Source organism: Coregonus clupeaformis, chromosome 1, assembly GCF_020615455.1.
Source record: "Coregonus clupeaformis isolate EN_2021a chromosome 1, ASM2061545v1, whole genome shotgun sequence".
Classification (NCBI taxonomy): Eukaryota; Metazoa; Chordata; class Actinopteri; order Salmoniformes; family Salmonidae; genus Coregonus; species Coregonus clupeaformis.
Genome location: NC_059192.1, coordinates 32,024,058 through 32,042,511, shown reverse-complemented (window position 1 = coordinate 32,042,511; position 18,454 = coordinate 32,024,058). Strand labels below are relative to the sequence as shown.

At 42.9% G+C, this 18,454-nt stretch overlaps 1 protein-coding gene across 1 annotated transcript in view; it reads right to left on the bottom strand.

The window, feature by feature from the left end:
- rundc3ab (RUN domain containing 3Ab) overlaps positions 1–18,454 on the bottom strand; it is a 58,028-nt gene that overhangs the window by 10,914 nt on the left and 28,660 nt on the right. The window contains exons 7-8 of the mRNA XM_041876821.1: positions 12,835–13,000; positions 11,252–11,409 (exon numbers count right to left, since the gene is read on the bottom strand). Of these exons, the coding sequence (XP_041732755.1) occupies positions 11,252–11,409; positions 12,835–13,000 (324 nt within the window). The remainder of the gene's footprint in view (positions 1–11,251; positions 11,410–12,834; positions 13,001–18,454) is intronic.

Below are 18,454 nucleotides of genomic sequence, written 5' to 3'. Positions count from 1 at the left end.
GTACCTATGATAAAAATTACAGACCTCTACATGCTTTGTAAGTAGGAAAACCTGCAAAATCAGCAGTGTATCAAATACTTGTTCTCCCCACTGTATCTCTATTCCCAGTCATGTGAAATCCATAGATTAGGGCCTAATGAATTTATTTAAATTCACTGATTTCCTTATATGAACTGTATCTCTTAGAAATTGTTGTGTTTTATATTTTTGTTCAGTGTATATACTTGACACACTTTGACATACATGATAACATTGTGCATGTTCAATTTATACAGTAATTATTCAACATGTCCTCACCTGGGATTTGAATTTACAACCTCTTGGTACTCTGATCTTCCTGCTAAATCCTTCTCATGTATCGGTTAATCTGACTATTCTCATTATTTATTTGATTTAGGCCTACTTATTTCAGCAATTTGAGGGCTGTCAGTATAGTTGTCTAATGTTGGTGGGGCATGTTTTAATGATACTCCTGAATCTCTATGATCAATAAAGGTATACTTGAGTATACTTTTAACAGACCTGAGATTTACTTCAAAGTGCATTCACCCTATTGCTTAAAGCCTTCCACCTATTTACACAAGTGTCTAGGGAGGAGGGGGTAGGGGTTTCTTCTGGACAGGACAGGGCCTAACTATACTGGCCCAATAAGCACATCTTAGAGATATCCCTTACTTGGAGAGTGGTTAGGGTGTTCGTCACTTGTGCTGGTGGCCTAGATTTGAAACCCGCTAAGGAAGTCACCCTACACATTCTTAGCAAAATACAGTATGTTAATTACATTATTTGGCAACAGTTACAACACACCTATCTGATCTAATTAAAATGAGTTTCTCATGATTTCCCCTTGAGCATGAATTATGACCACATTTCCACTACCTCAAATTATCAGTAGGCCTATTTATTAATTCTATATAATTGAGCATCTCAAAGAGAACTCCATCGTCTTTTTGAACTCCACATACCATGTAGAACAAACATCTGTCATTGAGAAACGTATTAGATCAGATAGGTGCAGGGCTGGGGCCATAACGAATCAGTTGGATGGGAATTTGATTTCCATAGGGGGGCACATTTCTTTCATGGGACCTCCTATGTGTGCACGCGCTTGAGCTTGCACACATTTTTTTATGGGTGTTATAGTAAAGACCATAGGCAGTGCGCGAGTTTCAAGTTTGGGGTAGCTTACAATTTATCCTACAATTTCTACCGATCTGCATGCCAGTTATGATTTTCATATGCGCATTTTCGTGGAACAGTTTAATTTCAATAATAACGTTTTCATTTCTCAAAATCATTGTCACGTGGTTAACCATAAAAATCGTAATTAAAATGACACAAATCTAAAAGTTACATTTCAACTAATGCGAGAGCACCATCCTCTGCCATATGGACACATTGAAACACTGATCGATTGGAGGCTAAAAAATGTTTGCCTATAGTCCAATGCAGCAGTAAGCGTATAACTTCCATCGTCAACTAAGTAAAATACATAGGCCTAAAGCCGAAAAATAAAAACAGCAGAGAATATCCTGATGAAAATGTAGGTTCTTTCAATCACAATCTCTCTACTCTGCCTGTCTGCCTCCCTTTCTATCTGTCTTGACTTGAGCTAGCATTGTATCAAATCAATCAGCGAACTTGCAACATTGTATCAACTAGCCTATTCCGGGCCCTCAGAGTTTCCCACAACAGTGAGCTCGGAACAGACAGCTGTTTTTTGTGCAAGGGAAAAGCGTTCAGGTATTTTATGACATTTCCACTGGATATATGGGATCATCAGATCATGATATTTGGCTTGGTGATTATATACTCAATAATCAGCTAGGTTGCCCAAATTGCGGGCTTCCCAAATAGGCATAGACTTACGCGATTTGAAAGACCAGCTATTTTTTTAAAGTGAGCTAATAATCCTCTGTGGCTAAATCATGCTCTCTGGTGGAGTATATTGAATGATTTTATTTAGACAGGTGTAATTATATAATTTTGGCAAAACATCAATTTACTTTTAGGGGAAGCCAGCACTGTGTACCCACCAACTTTCCTTTCCAATTTGCAAGTGGCTGAAACCAGAGACCTGTATACAGTATAATGATGAGATGCTCATGTCTCCACCCTAACAATGGGAGTCGTTGTCCCAAAAGCAGGAAGGAAGGTGACAAGCTTAGGTCTGCATATTAAGCCCATAGAAACGCATAGGGCTTATTCTGGTCAGATTTTGGCGAGAGTGAGCCCTCTCGCTTCTCCTCTTCCTCTGTGCTGAAACTACAGTGGGGAAAAAAAGTATTTAGTCAGCCACCAATTGTGCAAGTTCTCCCACTTAAAAAGATGAGAGAGGCCTGTCATTTTCATCATAGGTACACGTCAACTATGACAGACAAATTGAGGAAAAAAAATCCAGAAAATCACATTGTAGGATTTTTAATGAATTTATTTGCAAATGATGGTGGAAAATAAGTATTTGGTCAATAACAAAAGTTTCTCAATACTTTGTTATATACCCTTTGTTGGCAATGACACAGGTCAAACGATTTCTGTAAATCTTCACAAGGTTTTCACACACTGTTGCTGGTATTTTGGCCCATTCCTCCATGCAGATCTCCTCTAGAGCAGTGATGTTTTGGGGCTGTCGCTGAGCAACACGGACTTTCAACTCCCTCCAAAGATTTTCTATGGGGTTGAGATCTGGAGACTGGCTAGGCCACTCCAGGACCTTGAAATGCTTCTTATGAAGCCACTCCTTCGTTGCCCGGGCGGTGTGTTTGGGATCATTGTCATGCTGAAAGACCCAGCCACGTTTCATCTTCAATGCCCTTGCTGATGGAAGGAGGTTTTCACTCAAAATCTCACGATACATGGCCCCATTCATTCTTTCCTTTACACGGATCAGTCGTCCTGGTCCCTTTGCAGAAAAACAGCCCCAAAGCATGATGTTTCCACCCCCATGCTTCACAGTAGGTATGGTGTTCTTTGGATGCAACTCAGCATTCTTTGTCCTCCAAACACGACGAGTTGAGTTTTTACCAAAAAGTTCTATTTTGGTTTCATCTGACCATATGACATTCTCCCAATCCTCTTCTGGATCATCCAAATGCACTCTAGCAAACTTCAGACAGGCCTGGACATGTACTGGCTTAAGCAGGGGGACACGTCTTGCACTGCAGGATTTGAGTCCCTGGCGGCGTAGTGTGTTACTGATGGTAGGCTTTGTTACTTTGATCCCAGCTCTCTGCAGGTCATTCACTAGGTCCCCCCGTGTGGTTCTGGGATTTTTGCTCTCCGTTCTTGTGATCATTTTGACCCCACGGGGTGAGATCTTGCGTGGAGCCCCAGATCGAGGGAGATTATCAGTGGTCTTGTATGTCTTCCATTTCCTAATAATTGCTCCCACAGTTGATTTCTTCAAACCAAGCTGCTTACCTATTGCAGATTCAGCCTTCCCAGCCTGGTGCAGGTCTACAATTTTGTTTCTGGTGTCCTTTGACAGCTCTTTGGTCTTGGCCATAGTGGAGTTTGGAGTGTGACTGTTTGAGGTTGTGGACAGGTGTATTTTATACTGATAACAAGTTCAAACAGGTGCCATTAATACAGGTAACGAGTGGAGGACAGAGGAGCCTCTTAAAGAAGAAGTTACAGGTCTGTGAGAGCCAGAAATCTTGCTTGTTTTTAGGTGACCAAATACTTATTTTCCACCATAATTTGCAAATAAATTCATTAAAAATCCTACAATGTGATTTTCTGGATTTTTTTCCCTCAATTTGTCTGTCATAGTTGACGTGTACGTATGATGAAAATTACAGGCCTCTCTCATCTTTTTAAGTGGGAGAACTTGCACAATTGGTGGCTGACTAAATACTTTTTTTCCCCACTGTATCTCACCTGAGAAAGCATCCGAGTGAGCGAAACAGCGCTCCTCTGTCTTACTATATGTAGCCCATGTATCTGATGCTGTCAGGACAGCTTCAGATACATGGTCTACACATACTGAGACAGAGGGGCGCTGTTTCGCTCGCTCAGATGCTTTATCTGAGATTGATGCTTCTTTCTGTCGGCGTGCGTCTTGGTCAAATAAATGATCAGTATTTCAATATTTTATTTGGACAGGCAAGGGGATACGGTAGGGCGGGCCAGGCCCCCTAAAGGCGTCCACATGCTTCCCAGCCAAAACAGTTCGGAAGAGTTTGTGCATATATTATGACGACATTGTGACATTTTGTTTTGGACTTTGGTAAGGGTTTTTCGGGTGTTCGGGCACACACCTTTTTTCTCAAGGCCAGCCGATGTTCGGGAGCCGAAGTCTACGCCCCTTTGTCCATGATTGGTCAACTGTAGGGATTCTTCAATAAAGTCTTCGTTGACACTCAACGAGAGACGACTCATTTTCATGCACATTTTTAATTGAGAAACATCTTAGTTATATATAAAATTGCGCCACTAAGATATTTTTGGCAAAAACGTCAATAAAATGACAGATTTTAGATTAATTCTGACTATTTTGAGGAAGTGTATACTGGCTAAGGCGTCTCAAAATGAACGAACAGTACTATTGCCGCTATGTTCCCATTTTTCAAGCAAAGGTCTTTTAAGGCAAGCACACTCATTCAGTTCGCCTAGCCGACCTCGGCTAGCCGCCACCCGAACTGAAGCAAGCTGACTCCTTAAGGACCGCCCATAACACCGGCCCTGGATAGGTGTGTCGTAAGTGTTGCCAAATAATGAGATTAACATATATGGCTTATAATGTGAGAGTAGGGGGACTACCCTTACGGGTCTCGAACCAGGCCACAAGCACCAATGACGAATGCCCTAAACACTGTCCCAATAAGGGCATGTGCTTATTGGGCCAGTATAGTTAGGCCCTGTCTAGAAGAAACCCTAACCCCTCCTCCCTAGGCATTTACACTTATGTAGATGAAACATCTTCAGTTTCTTGGCAATGTCTTGCATGGAATAGCCTTCATTTCTCAGAACAAGAATAGACTGATGAGTTTGAATCTGGCCATTTTGAGCCTGTAATCGAACCCACAATTGCTGATGCTCCAGATACTCAACTAGTCTCAATAAGGCCAGTTTTATTGCTTCTTTAATCAGAACAACAGTTTTCAGATATGCTAACATAATTGCAAAAGGGTTTTCTAATGATCAATTAGCCTTTTAAAAAGATAAACTTGGATTAGCAAACACAACGTGTCATTGGAACACAGGACTGATGGTTGCTGATAATGGGCCTCTGTACGCCTATGTAGATATTCCATAAAAAATCAGCCGTTTCCAGCTACAATTGCCATTTACAACATTAACAATGTCTACACTGTATTTCTGATAAATTTGATGTTAATTTAAATGGACAAAATAATTGATTTTCTTTTGAAAACAAGGACATTTCTAAGTGACCCCAAACTGAATGGTAGTGTATATGTATATATACAGTTGAAGTCAGAAGTTTACATACACCTTAGCCAAATACATTTAAACTCAGTTTTTCACAATTCCTGACCTTTAATCCTAGTAAAAATTCCCTGTCTTAGGTCAGTTAGAATCACCACTTTATTTTAAGAATGTGAAATGTCCAAATAATAGTAGAGAGAATGATTTATTTCAGCTTCTATTTCTTTCATCACATTCCCAGTGGGTCAGAAGTTTGCATACACTCAATTTAGTATTTGGTAGCATTGCCTTTAAATTGTTTAACTTGGGTCAAACGTTTCGGGTAGCCTTCCACAAGCTTCCCACAATAAGTTGGGTGAATTTTGGCCCATTCCTCCTGACAGAGCTGGTGTAACTGAGTCAGGTTTGTAGGCCTCCTTGCTCGCACATGCTTTTTCAGTTCTGCCCACACATTTTCTATAGGATTGAGGTCAGGGCTTTGTAATGGCCACTCCAATACCTTAACTTTGTTGTCCTTAAGCCATTTTGCCACAACTTTGGAAGTATGCTTGGGGTCATTGTCCATTTGGAAGACCCATTTGCGACCAAGCTTTAACTTCCTGACTGATGTCTTGATGTTGCTTCAATATATCCACATATTTTTCCTTCCTCATGATGCCATCTATTTTGTGAATTGCACTAGTCCCTCCTGCAACAAAGCACCCCCACAGCATGATGCTGCCACCCCCGTGCTTTACGGTTGGGATGGTGTTCTTTGACTTGCAAGCGACCCCCTTTTTCCTCCAAACGATGGTCATTATGGCCAAACAGTTCTATTTTTGTTTCATCAGACCAGAGGACATGCAAACCGTAGTCTGGGTTTTTTATGGTGGTTTTGGAGCAGTGGCTTCTTCCTTGCTGAGCAGCCTTTCAGGTTATGTCGATATAGGACTTGTTTTACTGTGGATATAGATACTTTTGTACCTGTTTCCTCCAGCATCTTCATAAGGTCCTTTGCTGTTGTTCTGGGATTGATTTGCACTTTTCGCACCAAAGTACGTTCATCTCTAGGAGACAGAACGCATCTCCTTCCTGAGCGGTATGACGGCTGCGTGGTCCCATGGTGTTTATACTTGCGTACTATTGTTTGTACAGATGAACGTGGTACCTTCAGGCGTTTGGAAATTGCTCCCAAGGATGAACCAGACTTGTGGAGGTCTACACTTTTCTTTCTGAGGTCTTGGCTGATTTCTTTTGATTTTCCCATGTCAAGCAAAGAGACACTGAGTTTGAAGGTAGGCCTTGAAATACATCCACAGGTACACCTCCAATTGACTCAAATGATGTCAATTAGCCTATCAGAATCTTCTAAACCATGACATCATTTGCTGGAATTTTCCAAGCTGTTTAAAGGCACAGTCAACTCAGTGTATGTAAACTTCTGACCCACTGGAATTGTGATACAGTGAATTATAAGTGAAATAATCTGTCTGTAAACAATTGTTGGAAAAATTACTTGTGTCATGCACAAAGTAGATGTCCTAACCGACTTGCCAAAACTATGGTTTGTTAACAAGAAATTTGTGGAGTGGTTGAAAAACGACTTTTAATGACTCCAACCTAAGTGTATGTAAACTTCCGACTTCAACTGTATATACCGTACCAGTCAAAAGTGTGGACACACCTACTCATTCCAGGGTTTTTATTTTTACTATTTTCTACATTGTAGAATAATAGTGAAGACATCAAATCTATAAAATAACACATATGGAATCATGTAGTAACCAAAAAAGTGTTAAACAAATCAAAATATATTTTATATTTGAGATTCTTCAAAGTAGCCACCCAGCTTTGAACATTCTTGGCATTCTCTCAACCAGCTTCATGAGGTAGTCAACTGGAATGCATTTCAATTAACAGGTGTGCCTTCTTAAAAGTTAATTTGTGGAAATAATTTCCTTCTCAATGCGTTTGAGCCAATCATTTGTGTTGTGATAAGGTAGCCCCCGTATACAGAAGATAGCCCTATTTGGTAAAAGACCAAGTCCATATCATGGCAAGAACAGCTCAAATAAGCAAAGAGAAACGACAGTCCATCATTACTTTAAGACATGAAGGTCAGTCAATACGGAACATTTCAAAAACTTTGAATGTTTCTTCAAGTGCAGTCGCAAAAACCATCAAGCGCTATGATGAAACTGGCTCTCATGAGGACCGCCACAGGAATGGAAGATCCAGAGTTAACTCTGCTGCAGAGGATAAATTCACTAGAGTTACCAGCCTCAGATAGCAGCCCAAATAAATGCTTCACAGAGTTCAAGTCACAGACACATCTCAACATCAACTGTTCAGAGGGGACTGTGTGAACCAGGCCTTCATGGTCAATTGATGCAAAGAAACCACTACTAAAGGACACCAATAAGAAGAAGAGACCTGCATGGGCCAAGAAACACGAGCAATGGACATTAGACCGGTGGAAATGTTGTCCTTTGGTCTGGAGTCCAAATTAGAGATTTCTGGTTCCAACCGCCGAGTCTTTGTGAGACGCGGTGTGGGTGAACGGATGATCTCCGCATGTGTAGTTCCCACCGTAAAGCATGGAGGAGGAGGTGTTATGGTGTGGGGATGCTTTGCTAGTGACACTGTCTGTGATTTATTTAGAATTCAAGGCACACTTAACCAGCATGGCTACCACAGCATTCTCCAGAGATACACCATCCAATCTGGTTTGGGCTTAGTGGGACTATCATTTGTTTTTCAACAGGACAATGGCCTTAACACACCTCCAGGCTGTGTAAGGGCTATTTGACCAAGAAGGAGAGTGATGGAGTGCTGCATCAGATGACCTGGCCTCCACAATCCCCCGACCTCAACCCAATTGAGATGGTTTGGGATGAGTCGGACGGCAGAGTGAAGGAAAAGCAGCCAACAAGTGCTCAGCATATGTGGGAACTCCTTCAAGACTGTTGGAAAAGCATTCCAGGTGAAGCTGGTTGAGAGAATGCCAAGAGTGTGCAAAGTTGTCATCAAGGGAAAGGGTGGCTATTTGAAGAATCTTAAATATAAAATATATTTGGATTTGTTTAACACTTTTTTGGTTACTACATGATTCCATATGTTATTTCATAGTTTTGATGTCTTCACTATTATTCTACAATGTAAAAAATTGTAAAAATAAAGAAAAACCCTTGAATGAGTAGGTGTGTCCAAACTTTTGACTGGTAGTGTACATATTTACCAAAAAATATATGGGGGAATGGAAATGATGCAGACAATTACATTGATGGAAGCTACAATCTATCTGCAATATTAAAGCTGCTCTACCCAGAAATGTTCCTGCAACGATCCCATGAAACGTGTCTAGAACATTAATATCTTATGTTCTGAGAACATGTCAACCATGTTCTGTGTATGTTTGGTGGGACGTTGATGGAATATTCTTCTAACACTCAGAAAACTGGACACATGAATGTTCTTGGAACGTTCCCATGAAACGTGCCTAGAACACTAATATCTTACACTCTTAGAAAAAAGGGTTATAATAGGGTTTTTCCAGCTGTCCCCATAGCGTAAGCCTTTTTGGTTCAAGGTAGAACCATTTTGGGTTCCATGTAGAACTCTCTGTGGAAAGGGTTCTACATGAAACCCAAAGGGTTCTACTTGGAACCAAAAGGGTTCTACCTGGAACCAATAAGGGTTCTCCTATGGGGACAGCTGAAGAGCCCTTTTAGGTTCTAGACAGCACCTTTTTTTTCTAAGAGTGTATGTTCTGAGAACATGGCAACCATGTTCTGTGTATGTTTGGTGGGACATGATAGAATATTCTCCTAACCAACAGAAAATTGGACACAAGTGTTCTTGCAACGTTTCTATGAAACGTGTCTAGAACATGAATATCTTACGTTATGAGAACATGGTATCCAAGTTCTATATGACATTAAGGGAATGGTCTCTTGGAAACATTCCTTGCACATCACAGGAACATTTTTATGAAAATGTTAGTTCATTACCTAATGAGACTCTTATGGGAACGTTCTCTAAAGTTGTGGTAACGTTTGTTGTTAGCTGGGTACCTGTATGTGTCTCTGTAGTTGTGTGTATTGTGTGTATTGTGTGTGTGTGTGTGTGTGTGTGTGTGTGTGTGTGTGTGTGTGTGTGTGTGTGTGTGTGTGTGTGTGTGTGTGTGTGTGTGTGTGTGTGTGTGTGTGTGTGTGTGTGTGTGTGTGTGTGTTTGTTTGTCTACATGTACAGTGAGGGGAAAAAAATATTTGATCCCCTTCTGATTTTGTACGTTTGCCCACTGATAAAGAAATGATCAGTCTATAATTTAATGGTAGGTTTATTTGAACAGTGAGAGACAGAATAACAACAAAAAAATACAGAAAAACGCATGTCGAAAATGTTATAAATTGATTTGCATTTTAATGAGGGAAATAAGTATTTGACCCCCTCTCAATCAGAAAGATTTCTGGCTCCCAGGTGTCTTTTATACAGGTAACGAGCTGAGATTAGGAGCACACTCTTAAAGGGAGTGCTCCTCGTCTCAGCTTGTTACCTGTATAAAAGACACCTGTCCACAGAAGCAATCAATCAATCAGATTCCAAACTCTCCACCATGGCCAAGACCAAAGAGCTCTCCAAGGATGTCAGGTACAAGATTGTAGACCTACACAAGGCTGGAATGGGCTACAAGACCATCGCCAAGCAGCTTGGTGAGAAGGTGACAACAGTTGGTGCGATTATTCGCAAATGGAAGAAACACAAAATAACTCTCAATCTCCCTTGGCCTGGGGCTCCATGCAAGATCTCACCTCGTGGAGTTGCAATGATCATGAGAACGGTGAGGAATCAGCCCAGAACTACACGGGAGGATCTTGTCAATGATCCCAAGGCAGCTGGGACCATAGTCACCAAGAAAACAATTGGTAACACACTACGCCGTGAAGGACTGAAATCCTGCAGTGCCGGCAAGGTCCCCCTGCTCAAGAAAGCACATATACAGGGCCGTCTGAAGTTTGCCAATGAACATCTGAATGATTCAGAGGAGAACTGGGTGAAAGTGTTGTGGTCAGATGAGACCAAAATCGAGCTCTTTGGCATCAACTCAACTCACCCTGTTTGGAGGAGGAGGAATGCTGCCTATGATCCCAAGAACACCATCCCCACCGTCAAACATGGAGGTGGAAACATTATGCTTTGGGGGTGTTTTTCTGCTAAGGGGACAGGACAACTTCACCGCATCAAAGGGACAATGGACGGGGCCATGTACCGTCAAATCTTGGGTGAGAACCTCCTTCCCTCAGCCAGGGCATTGGAAATTGGTCGTGGATGGGTATTCCAGCATGACAATGACCCAAAACACACGGCCAAGGCAACAAAGGAGTGGCTCAAGAAGAAGCACATTAAGGTCCTGGAGTGGCCTAGCCAGTCTACAGACCTTAATCCCATAGAAAATCTGTGGAGGGAGCTGAAGGTTCGAGTTGCCAAACGTCAGCCTCGAAACCTTAATGACTTGGAGAAGATCTGCAAAGTGGAGTGGAACAAAATCCCTCCTGAGATGTGTGCAAACCTGGTGGCCAACTACAAGAAACGTCTGACCTCTGTGATTGCCAACAAGGGTTTTGCCACCAAGTACTAAGTCATGTTTTGCAGAGGGGTCAAATACTTATTTCCCTCATTAAAATGCAAATCAATTTATAACATTTTTGACATGCGTTTTTCTGGATTTTTTTGTTGTTATTCTGTCTCTCACTGTTCAAATAAACCTACCATTCAAATTATAGACTGATCATGTCTTTGTCAGTGGGCAAATGTACAAAATCAGCAGGGGATCAAATACTTTTTTCCCTCAATGTACGTTGCATGTATGTGTGTAGCCACTCACAGCTGCTCCTGCAGCTCCAGTACGATGGCCTCCAGCTCCCTCTTCTCCTGCTGGCTCTGCTCCTCCAGCTCCACCAGCCTCGCGTTCAGCTCCTTGTTCTCCGTCTCCACGTTCGTCAACTGGGATTCCCGCAGACGCACCAGCTCCTCCAGATAGCCCTGGAGACAAGCACACATCAGGGCTGTTTTTAATAGGTGCTAAATGGAAGAAAACGGTCTGAAATTGAGTAAAATGGGGATAAACTTTATTTTTTATTTTTTTTAAACGTTTTGCTACGGTGTGCCCTATGACCCAGCTACACATATCCAATGATGCCTTCCGTCTACTTCTGTCTTATCAATGAGTCCTATGATAGAGTACAGAGCGCAATTTGTGAGCCACATTATCTCTTGCAGATGAGGCATTTCAAGTTTTTGTTGGGCAGGAGCAGCATCTTCATAAGAACAAACTGTGCAATAACATTCAAATCAAATCAAATCAAATTGTATTGGCCACATGCGCCGAATACAACAGGTGCAGACATTACAGTGAAATGCTTACTTACAGCCCTTAACCAACAGTGCATTTATTTTAAAAATAAAACAACAACAAAAAAAGTGTTGAGAAAAAAAAAGCAAAATCGGCAGTGTATCAAATACTTGTTCTCCCCACTGTACATGTGGGAAGAGTTAAAGTGACTATGCATAAATAATTAACAGAGTAGCAGCAGCGTAAAAGGATGGGGTGGGGGGGGGGGGCAATGCAAATAGTCCGGGTAGCCATGATTAGCTGTTCAGGAGTCTTATGGCTTGGGGGTAGAAGCTGTTGAGAAGTCTTTTGGACCTAGACTTGGCACTCCGGTACCGCTTGCCTGCGGTAGCAGATAGAACAGTCTATGACTAGGGTGGCTGGAGTCTTTGACAATTTTGAGGGCTTTCCTCTGACACCGCCTGGTATAGAGGTCCTGGATGGCAGGAGGCTTGGCCCCAGTGATGTACTGGGCCGTACGCACTACCCTCTGTAGTGCCTTGCGGTCGGAGGCCAAGCAGTTGCCATACCAGGCGGTGATGCAACCAGTCAGGATGCTCTCGATGGTGCAGCTGTAGAATTTTTTGAGGATCTGAGGACCCATGCCAAATCTTTTCAGTCTCCTGAGGGGGAATAGGCTTTGTCGTGCCCTCTTCACGACTGTCTTGGTGTGTTTGGACCATGATAGTTCGTTGGTGATGTGGACACCAAGGAACTTGAAGCTCTCAACCTGTTCCACTACAGCCCCGTCGATGAGAATGGGGGCGTGCTCAGTCCTCTTTTTCAGCCCTGATCTCTGAGGTAACAGTCCTTTGGGGCATGCCTGGGCACGTGTATACACCACAATATAGACCCAGTGCCTAGTGTGTGAGTATACACCAAGGGCTAGTGTACAAGGATACACCTATGACCTAGTGTAAACCTAGGAGCAACCTTCCCTAGGGAGCAAGTGAGCTGTGAATAGTTATTACAGTACTAGAAGAAAGACACCCAACAATGACTATCTTGTCCCTTGTACTTGAGTGCCACTCATAGGCTTATGTGGGGATCTACAAAGATATAAAATGGCCACCCACCTTCTGAGCATAGACAATCTTGAACCTCTGCTCCATCTTGCGGCATTTGTTGGCCCAGCTCTCCTCGTCGGTCACCAGCGGGACGTAGGGGTGCTCAGGGACACTGTCATCACTTGTGCTGCTGTCGATGCTCCGACGGTCATCGTCATCACTCAGGTAGTCATAGCTACACAGACAACAACATACGTCAATAATAGGCCTATTTAGGCTATGTAATATTGGGCCAGTTTCCCAGACCCAGATTGAGCCTAGTCCTGGATTAAAAATCATTCTCAATAGAGGATCACCATTAAAAGCATGTTTTAGTGTAGGCTTAAAAGTCCAATGCAGCCGTTTTTATCTCAATATCAAATCATTTCTGGGTAACAATTAAGTATCTTACTGTGATTATTTTCAATTAAAATGGTCAAAAAGAAACAAAAATAGCTTAGCAAAGAGCAATTTCTCAAACAAAAATGTTGCTAGGACTGTCTGGCAGTGGTCTGAGTGGGGAGGGGAAAACTAGCTGTTATTGGCAGAGAGGTTTGGAACTCTTTCTTATTGGTCTACAGTCGTGGTCAAAAGTTTTGAGAATGACACAAGTATTGGTCTTCACAAAGTTCGCTGCTTCAGTGTTATGAGATATTTTTGTCAGATGTTACTATGGTATACTGAAGTATAATTACAAGCACACCATAAGTGTCAAAGGCTTTTATTGACAATTACATTAAGTTTATGCAAAGAGTCAATACTTTTTCAAGACCTCTGCAATCCGTACTTTGTCAGAATTTGTGGGTTTTTGTTTGTCCACCCGCCTCTTGAGGATCGACCACAAGTTCTCAATGGGATTAAGGTCTGGGGAGTTTCCTGGCCATGGACCCAAAACTTCAATGTTTTGTTCCCCGAGCTACTTAGTTATCACTTTTGCTTCATGGCAAGGTCCTCCATCATGCTGGAAAAGGCATTGGTCGTCACCAAACTGTTCTTGGATGGTTGGGAGAAGTTGCTCTCGGAGGATGTGTTGGTACCATTCTTTATTCATGGCTGTGTTCTTAGGCAAAATTGTGAGTGAGCCCACTTCCTTGGCTGAGAAGCAACCCCACACATGAATGGTCTCAGGATGCTTTACTGTTGGCATGACACAGGACTGATGGTAGCGCTCACCTTGTCTTCTCCGGACAAGGTGTTTTCTGGATGCCTCAAACAATCGGAAAGGGGATTCATCAGAGGAAATGACTTTACCCTAGTCCTCAGCAGTCCAATCCCTGTACATTTTGCAGAATATCAGTCTGTCCCTGATGTTTTTCCTGGAGAGAAGTTGCTTCTTTGCTGCCCTTCTTATGCACTCACACATGCCTGCTGCCAATCCTGAGCAAGCTCTTCACTGGTGGTGCCCCGATCCCGCAGCTGAATCAACTTTAGGAGACGGTCTTGGCGCTTGCTGGACTTTCTTGGGCGCCCTGACGCCTTCTTCACAACAATTGAACCTCTCTCCTTGAAGTTCTTGATGATCCGATAAATGGTTGATTTAGGTGCTATCTTACTAGCAGCAATATCCTTGCCTGTGAAGCCCTTTTTGTGCAAAGCAATGATGACGGCACGTGTTTCCTTGCAGGTAACCATGGTTAACAGAGGAAGAACAATGATTTCAAGCACCAGCCTCCTTTTAAAGCTTCCAGTCTGTTATTCTAACTCAATCAGCATGACAGAGTGATCTCCAGCCTTGTCCTCGTCAACACTCTCACCTGTGTTAACGAGAGAATCACTGGTCCTTTTGTGGCAGGGCTGAAATGCAGTGGAAATGTTTTTTGGGGATTAAGTTCATTTTCATGGCAAAGAGGGACTTTGCAATTAATTGCAATTCATCTGATCACTCTTCATGACATTCTGGAGTATATGCAAATTGCCATCATCAAAACTGAGGCAGCAGACTTTGTGAAAATGTGTATTTGTGTCATTCTCAAAACTTTTGACCACGACTGTATTAACTAATTTACCGCCTGGTGATGTCAGCAGGCAGGCCAAAACTCCATCCCACCAAAATATGCAGAAATTTCAGAAGGGCAATTTAAACACTTCTTACACTAAAAGGGCATTATCATAATTTTCACAATTTCACAATATTCTTTCAACCTCATAGTGTGGAAATATAAATAAAACACAGGAACATCTAAATGAGTCCCTTTTGAGTAGTGTAACTTGGTAAAATAAATAAATATTTATTTCACCTAATTTTAACATTCAACTTAATAAAAAACAAGTTTCCTATCTCAAGGTTGAATAAAAAAATGACTAAAGTACTGTAAGTACAAAATAAAGTAACATGGTTGACCGTAACTGGGTAGACGATTAAATCAGCCATGAATCCCCTTGTGACAGGGGGAATGGAAGCTTGTTGTCTGCAACAGGGAGGGGCAATTGAATGCCTGTCTATCTATGGGTAACAGTGTTGACGTGTTATGCTCGACCCGCTCCGTTTTCCACCACAAAACACCAGAATATGGCCAAAAAGAGTAGAACGAGCTCACCTGCTTTTGGGTCTTTCTATAAATAAAAGGGGCCAATGTGTGACATCAGGGTCAACATCTTCTTGCAGCTTCACATGTGTAGTTACAGGAATAAGAGTCTAGATAGGCACAATGAGACCATAACTCTTACCAACAACAAAACATCTACAGTACCAGTGGACACACCTACTCCTTCAAGGGTTTTTCTTTATTTTTACTATTTTCTACATTGTAGAATAATAGTGAAGACATCAAAACTATGAAATAACACATATGGAATCATGTAGTAACCAAAAAAGTGTTAAACAAATCCAAATATATTTTATATTTGAGATTCTTCAAAGTAGCCACCCTTTGCATTGATGACAGCTTTGCACGCCCTTAGCATTCTCTCAACCAGCTTCACCTGGAATGCTTTTCCAACAGTGTTGAAGGAGTTCCCACATATGCTGAGCACTTGTTGGCTGCTTTTCCTTCACTCTGCGGTCCAACTCATCCCAAACCATCTCAATTGGGTTGAGGTAGGGTGATTGTGGAGGCCAGGTCATCTAATGCAGCACTCCATCACTCTCCTTCTTGATCAAATAGCCCTTACACAGCCTGGAGGTGTGTTTTGGGTCATTGTCCTGTTGAAAAACTGAGTTTATCAGGAAGTGTATAGGTGATGTTGTGCCCAATGTGACTATTAAAACCTACTCTAACCAGAAACCGTGGATAGATGGCAGCATTCGCGCAAATCTGAAAGCGCGAACCACCGCATTCAACCATGGCAAGGTGACTGGGAATATGGCAGAATACAAACAGTGTAGCTACTCACTCCGCAAGGCAATAAAACTGGCAAAACATCAGTATAGAGACAAAGTGGAGTCGTAATTCAACGGCTCAGACACGAGACGTATGTGGCAGGGTCTACAGACAATCACAGACTACAAAAGGAAAACCAGCCACGTCGCCGACACGACGTCTCGCTTCCAGACAAGCTAAACACCTTATTCGCGCGCTTTGAGGATAACACAGTGTCACTGACGAGGCCCACTACCAAGGACTGTGGCCTCTCCTTCTCCATGGCCGACGTGATTAAGACATTTAAGCATGTTAACCCCCGCAAGGCTGCCGGCTCAGACAGCATCCCTAGCCGCGTCCTCAGAGCATGTGCAGACCAGCTGGCTGGTGTGTTTATGGACATATTCAATCTCTCCCTTTCCCAGCCTGCTGTACCCACATGCTTCAAGATGGCCACCATTGTTCCTGTACCCAAGAAAGCAAAGGTAACTGAACTAAATGACTATCGCCCTGTAGCACTCACCTCTGTCATCATGAAGTGCTTTGAGAAACTAGTCAAGGATCATATCACCTCTACCTTACCTCTCACCCTAGACCGACTTCAATTTGCTTACCGCCCCAATAGATCCACAGACGATGCAATCGCCATCACACAGCACACTGCCCTATCCCATCTGGACAAGAGGAATACCTATGTAAGAATGCTGTTCATTGACTATAGCTCAGCATTCAACACCATAGTACCCTCCAAGCTCATCATTAAGCTCGAGGCCCTGGGTCTGAACCCCGCCCTGTGCAACTGGGTCCTGGACTTCCTGACGGGCCACCCCCATGTGGTGAAGGTAGGAAACAACATCTCCACTTCGCTGATCCTCAACACTGGGGCCCCACAAGGGTGCGTGCTCAGCCCCCTCCTGTACTCCCTGTTCACCCATGACTGCGTGGCCAAGCACGCCTCCAACTCAATCATCAAGTTTGCAGACGACACAACAGTAGTAGGCTTGATTACCAACAATGACGAAAACGCCTACAGGGAGGAGGTGAGGGCTCTGGGAGTTTGGTGCCAGGAAAATAACCTCTCACTCAACATCAACAAAACAAAGGAGATGATCGTGGACTTCAGGAAACAGCAGAGGGTGCACCCCCCTATCCACATCGACGGGACCGCAGTGGAGAAGGTGGAAAGCTTCAAGTTCCTTGGCGTACACATCACCGACAAACTGAAATGGTCCACCCACGCAGCCAGTGTGGTGAAGAAGGCGCAACAGAGCCTCTTCAACCTCAGGAGGCTGAATAAATTTGGCCTAGCACCTAAAACCCTCACAAACTTTTACAGATGCACAATTGAGAGCATCCTGTCGGGCTGTACCACCGCCTGGTATGGCAACTGCACCGCCCACAACCGCAGGGCTCTCCAGAGGGTGGTGCGGTCTGCCGAACACATTACCGGGGGCAAACTACCCGCCCTCCAAGACACATACAACACCCGATGTCACAGGAAGGCCAAAAAGATCATCAAGGACATCAACCACCCGAGCCACTGCCTGTTCACCCCGCTATCATCCAGAAGGCGAGGTCAGTACAGGTGCATCAAAGCTGGGACCGAGATAATGAAAAACTGCTTTTATCTCAAGGCCATCAGACTGTTAAATAGCCATCACTCGCACATTAGAGGCTGCTGCTGCCTATTGAAATCACTGGCCACTTTAAGAAATGGAACACTAGTCACTTTAAAATGTTTACATATCTTGCACTACTCATCTCATATGTATATACTGCATTCTATTCTATAATATTATACTGTATCTTAGTCCATGCCGCTCTGTCATTGCTTGTCCATATATGTATATATTCTTAAATCCCATTCCTTACTAGTTTTGTGTGTATTGGGTATATGTTGTGAAATTGTTAGATATTACTTGTTAGATATTACTGCACTGTCGGAGCTAGAAGCACAAGCATTTCGCTACACCCGCTATAACATCTGCTAAACACGTATGTGACAAATACATTTTAGTTTGATTTGAACAAATTATAGTCCCACTAAGCGCAAACCAGATGGGATGGCGTATCGCTGCAGAACACTGTGGTAGCCATGCTGGTTAGGTGTGCCTTGAATTCTAAATAAATCACAGACAATGTCACCAGCAAAGCACCCCCCACACCATCACACCTCCTCCTCCATGCTTCACGGTGGGAACCATACATGCGGAGATCATCCGTTCACTTACTATGCGTCGCACAAAGACACGGCGCTTGGAACCAAAAATCTCAAATTTGGACTCATCAAACCAAAGGACAGATTTCCACCGGTCTAATGTCCATTGCTCGTGTTTCTTGGACCAAGCAAG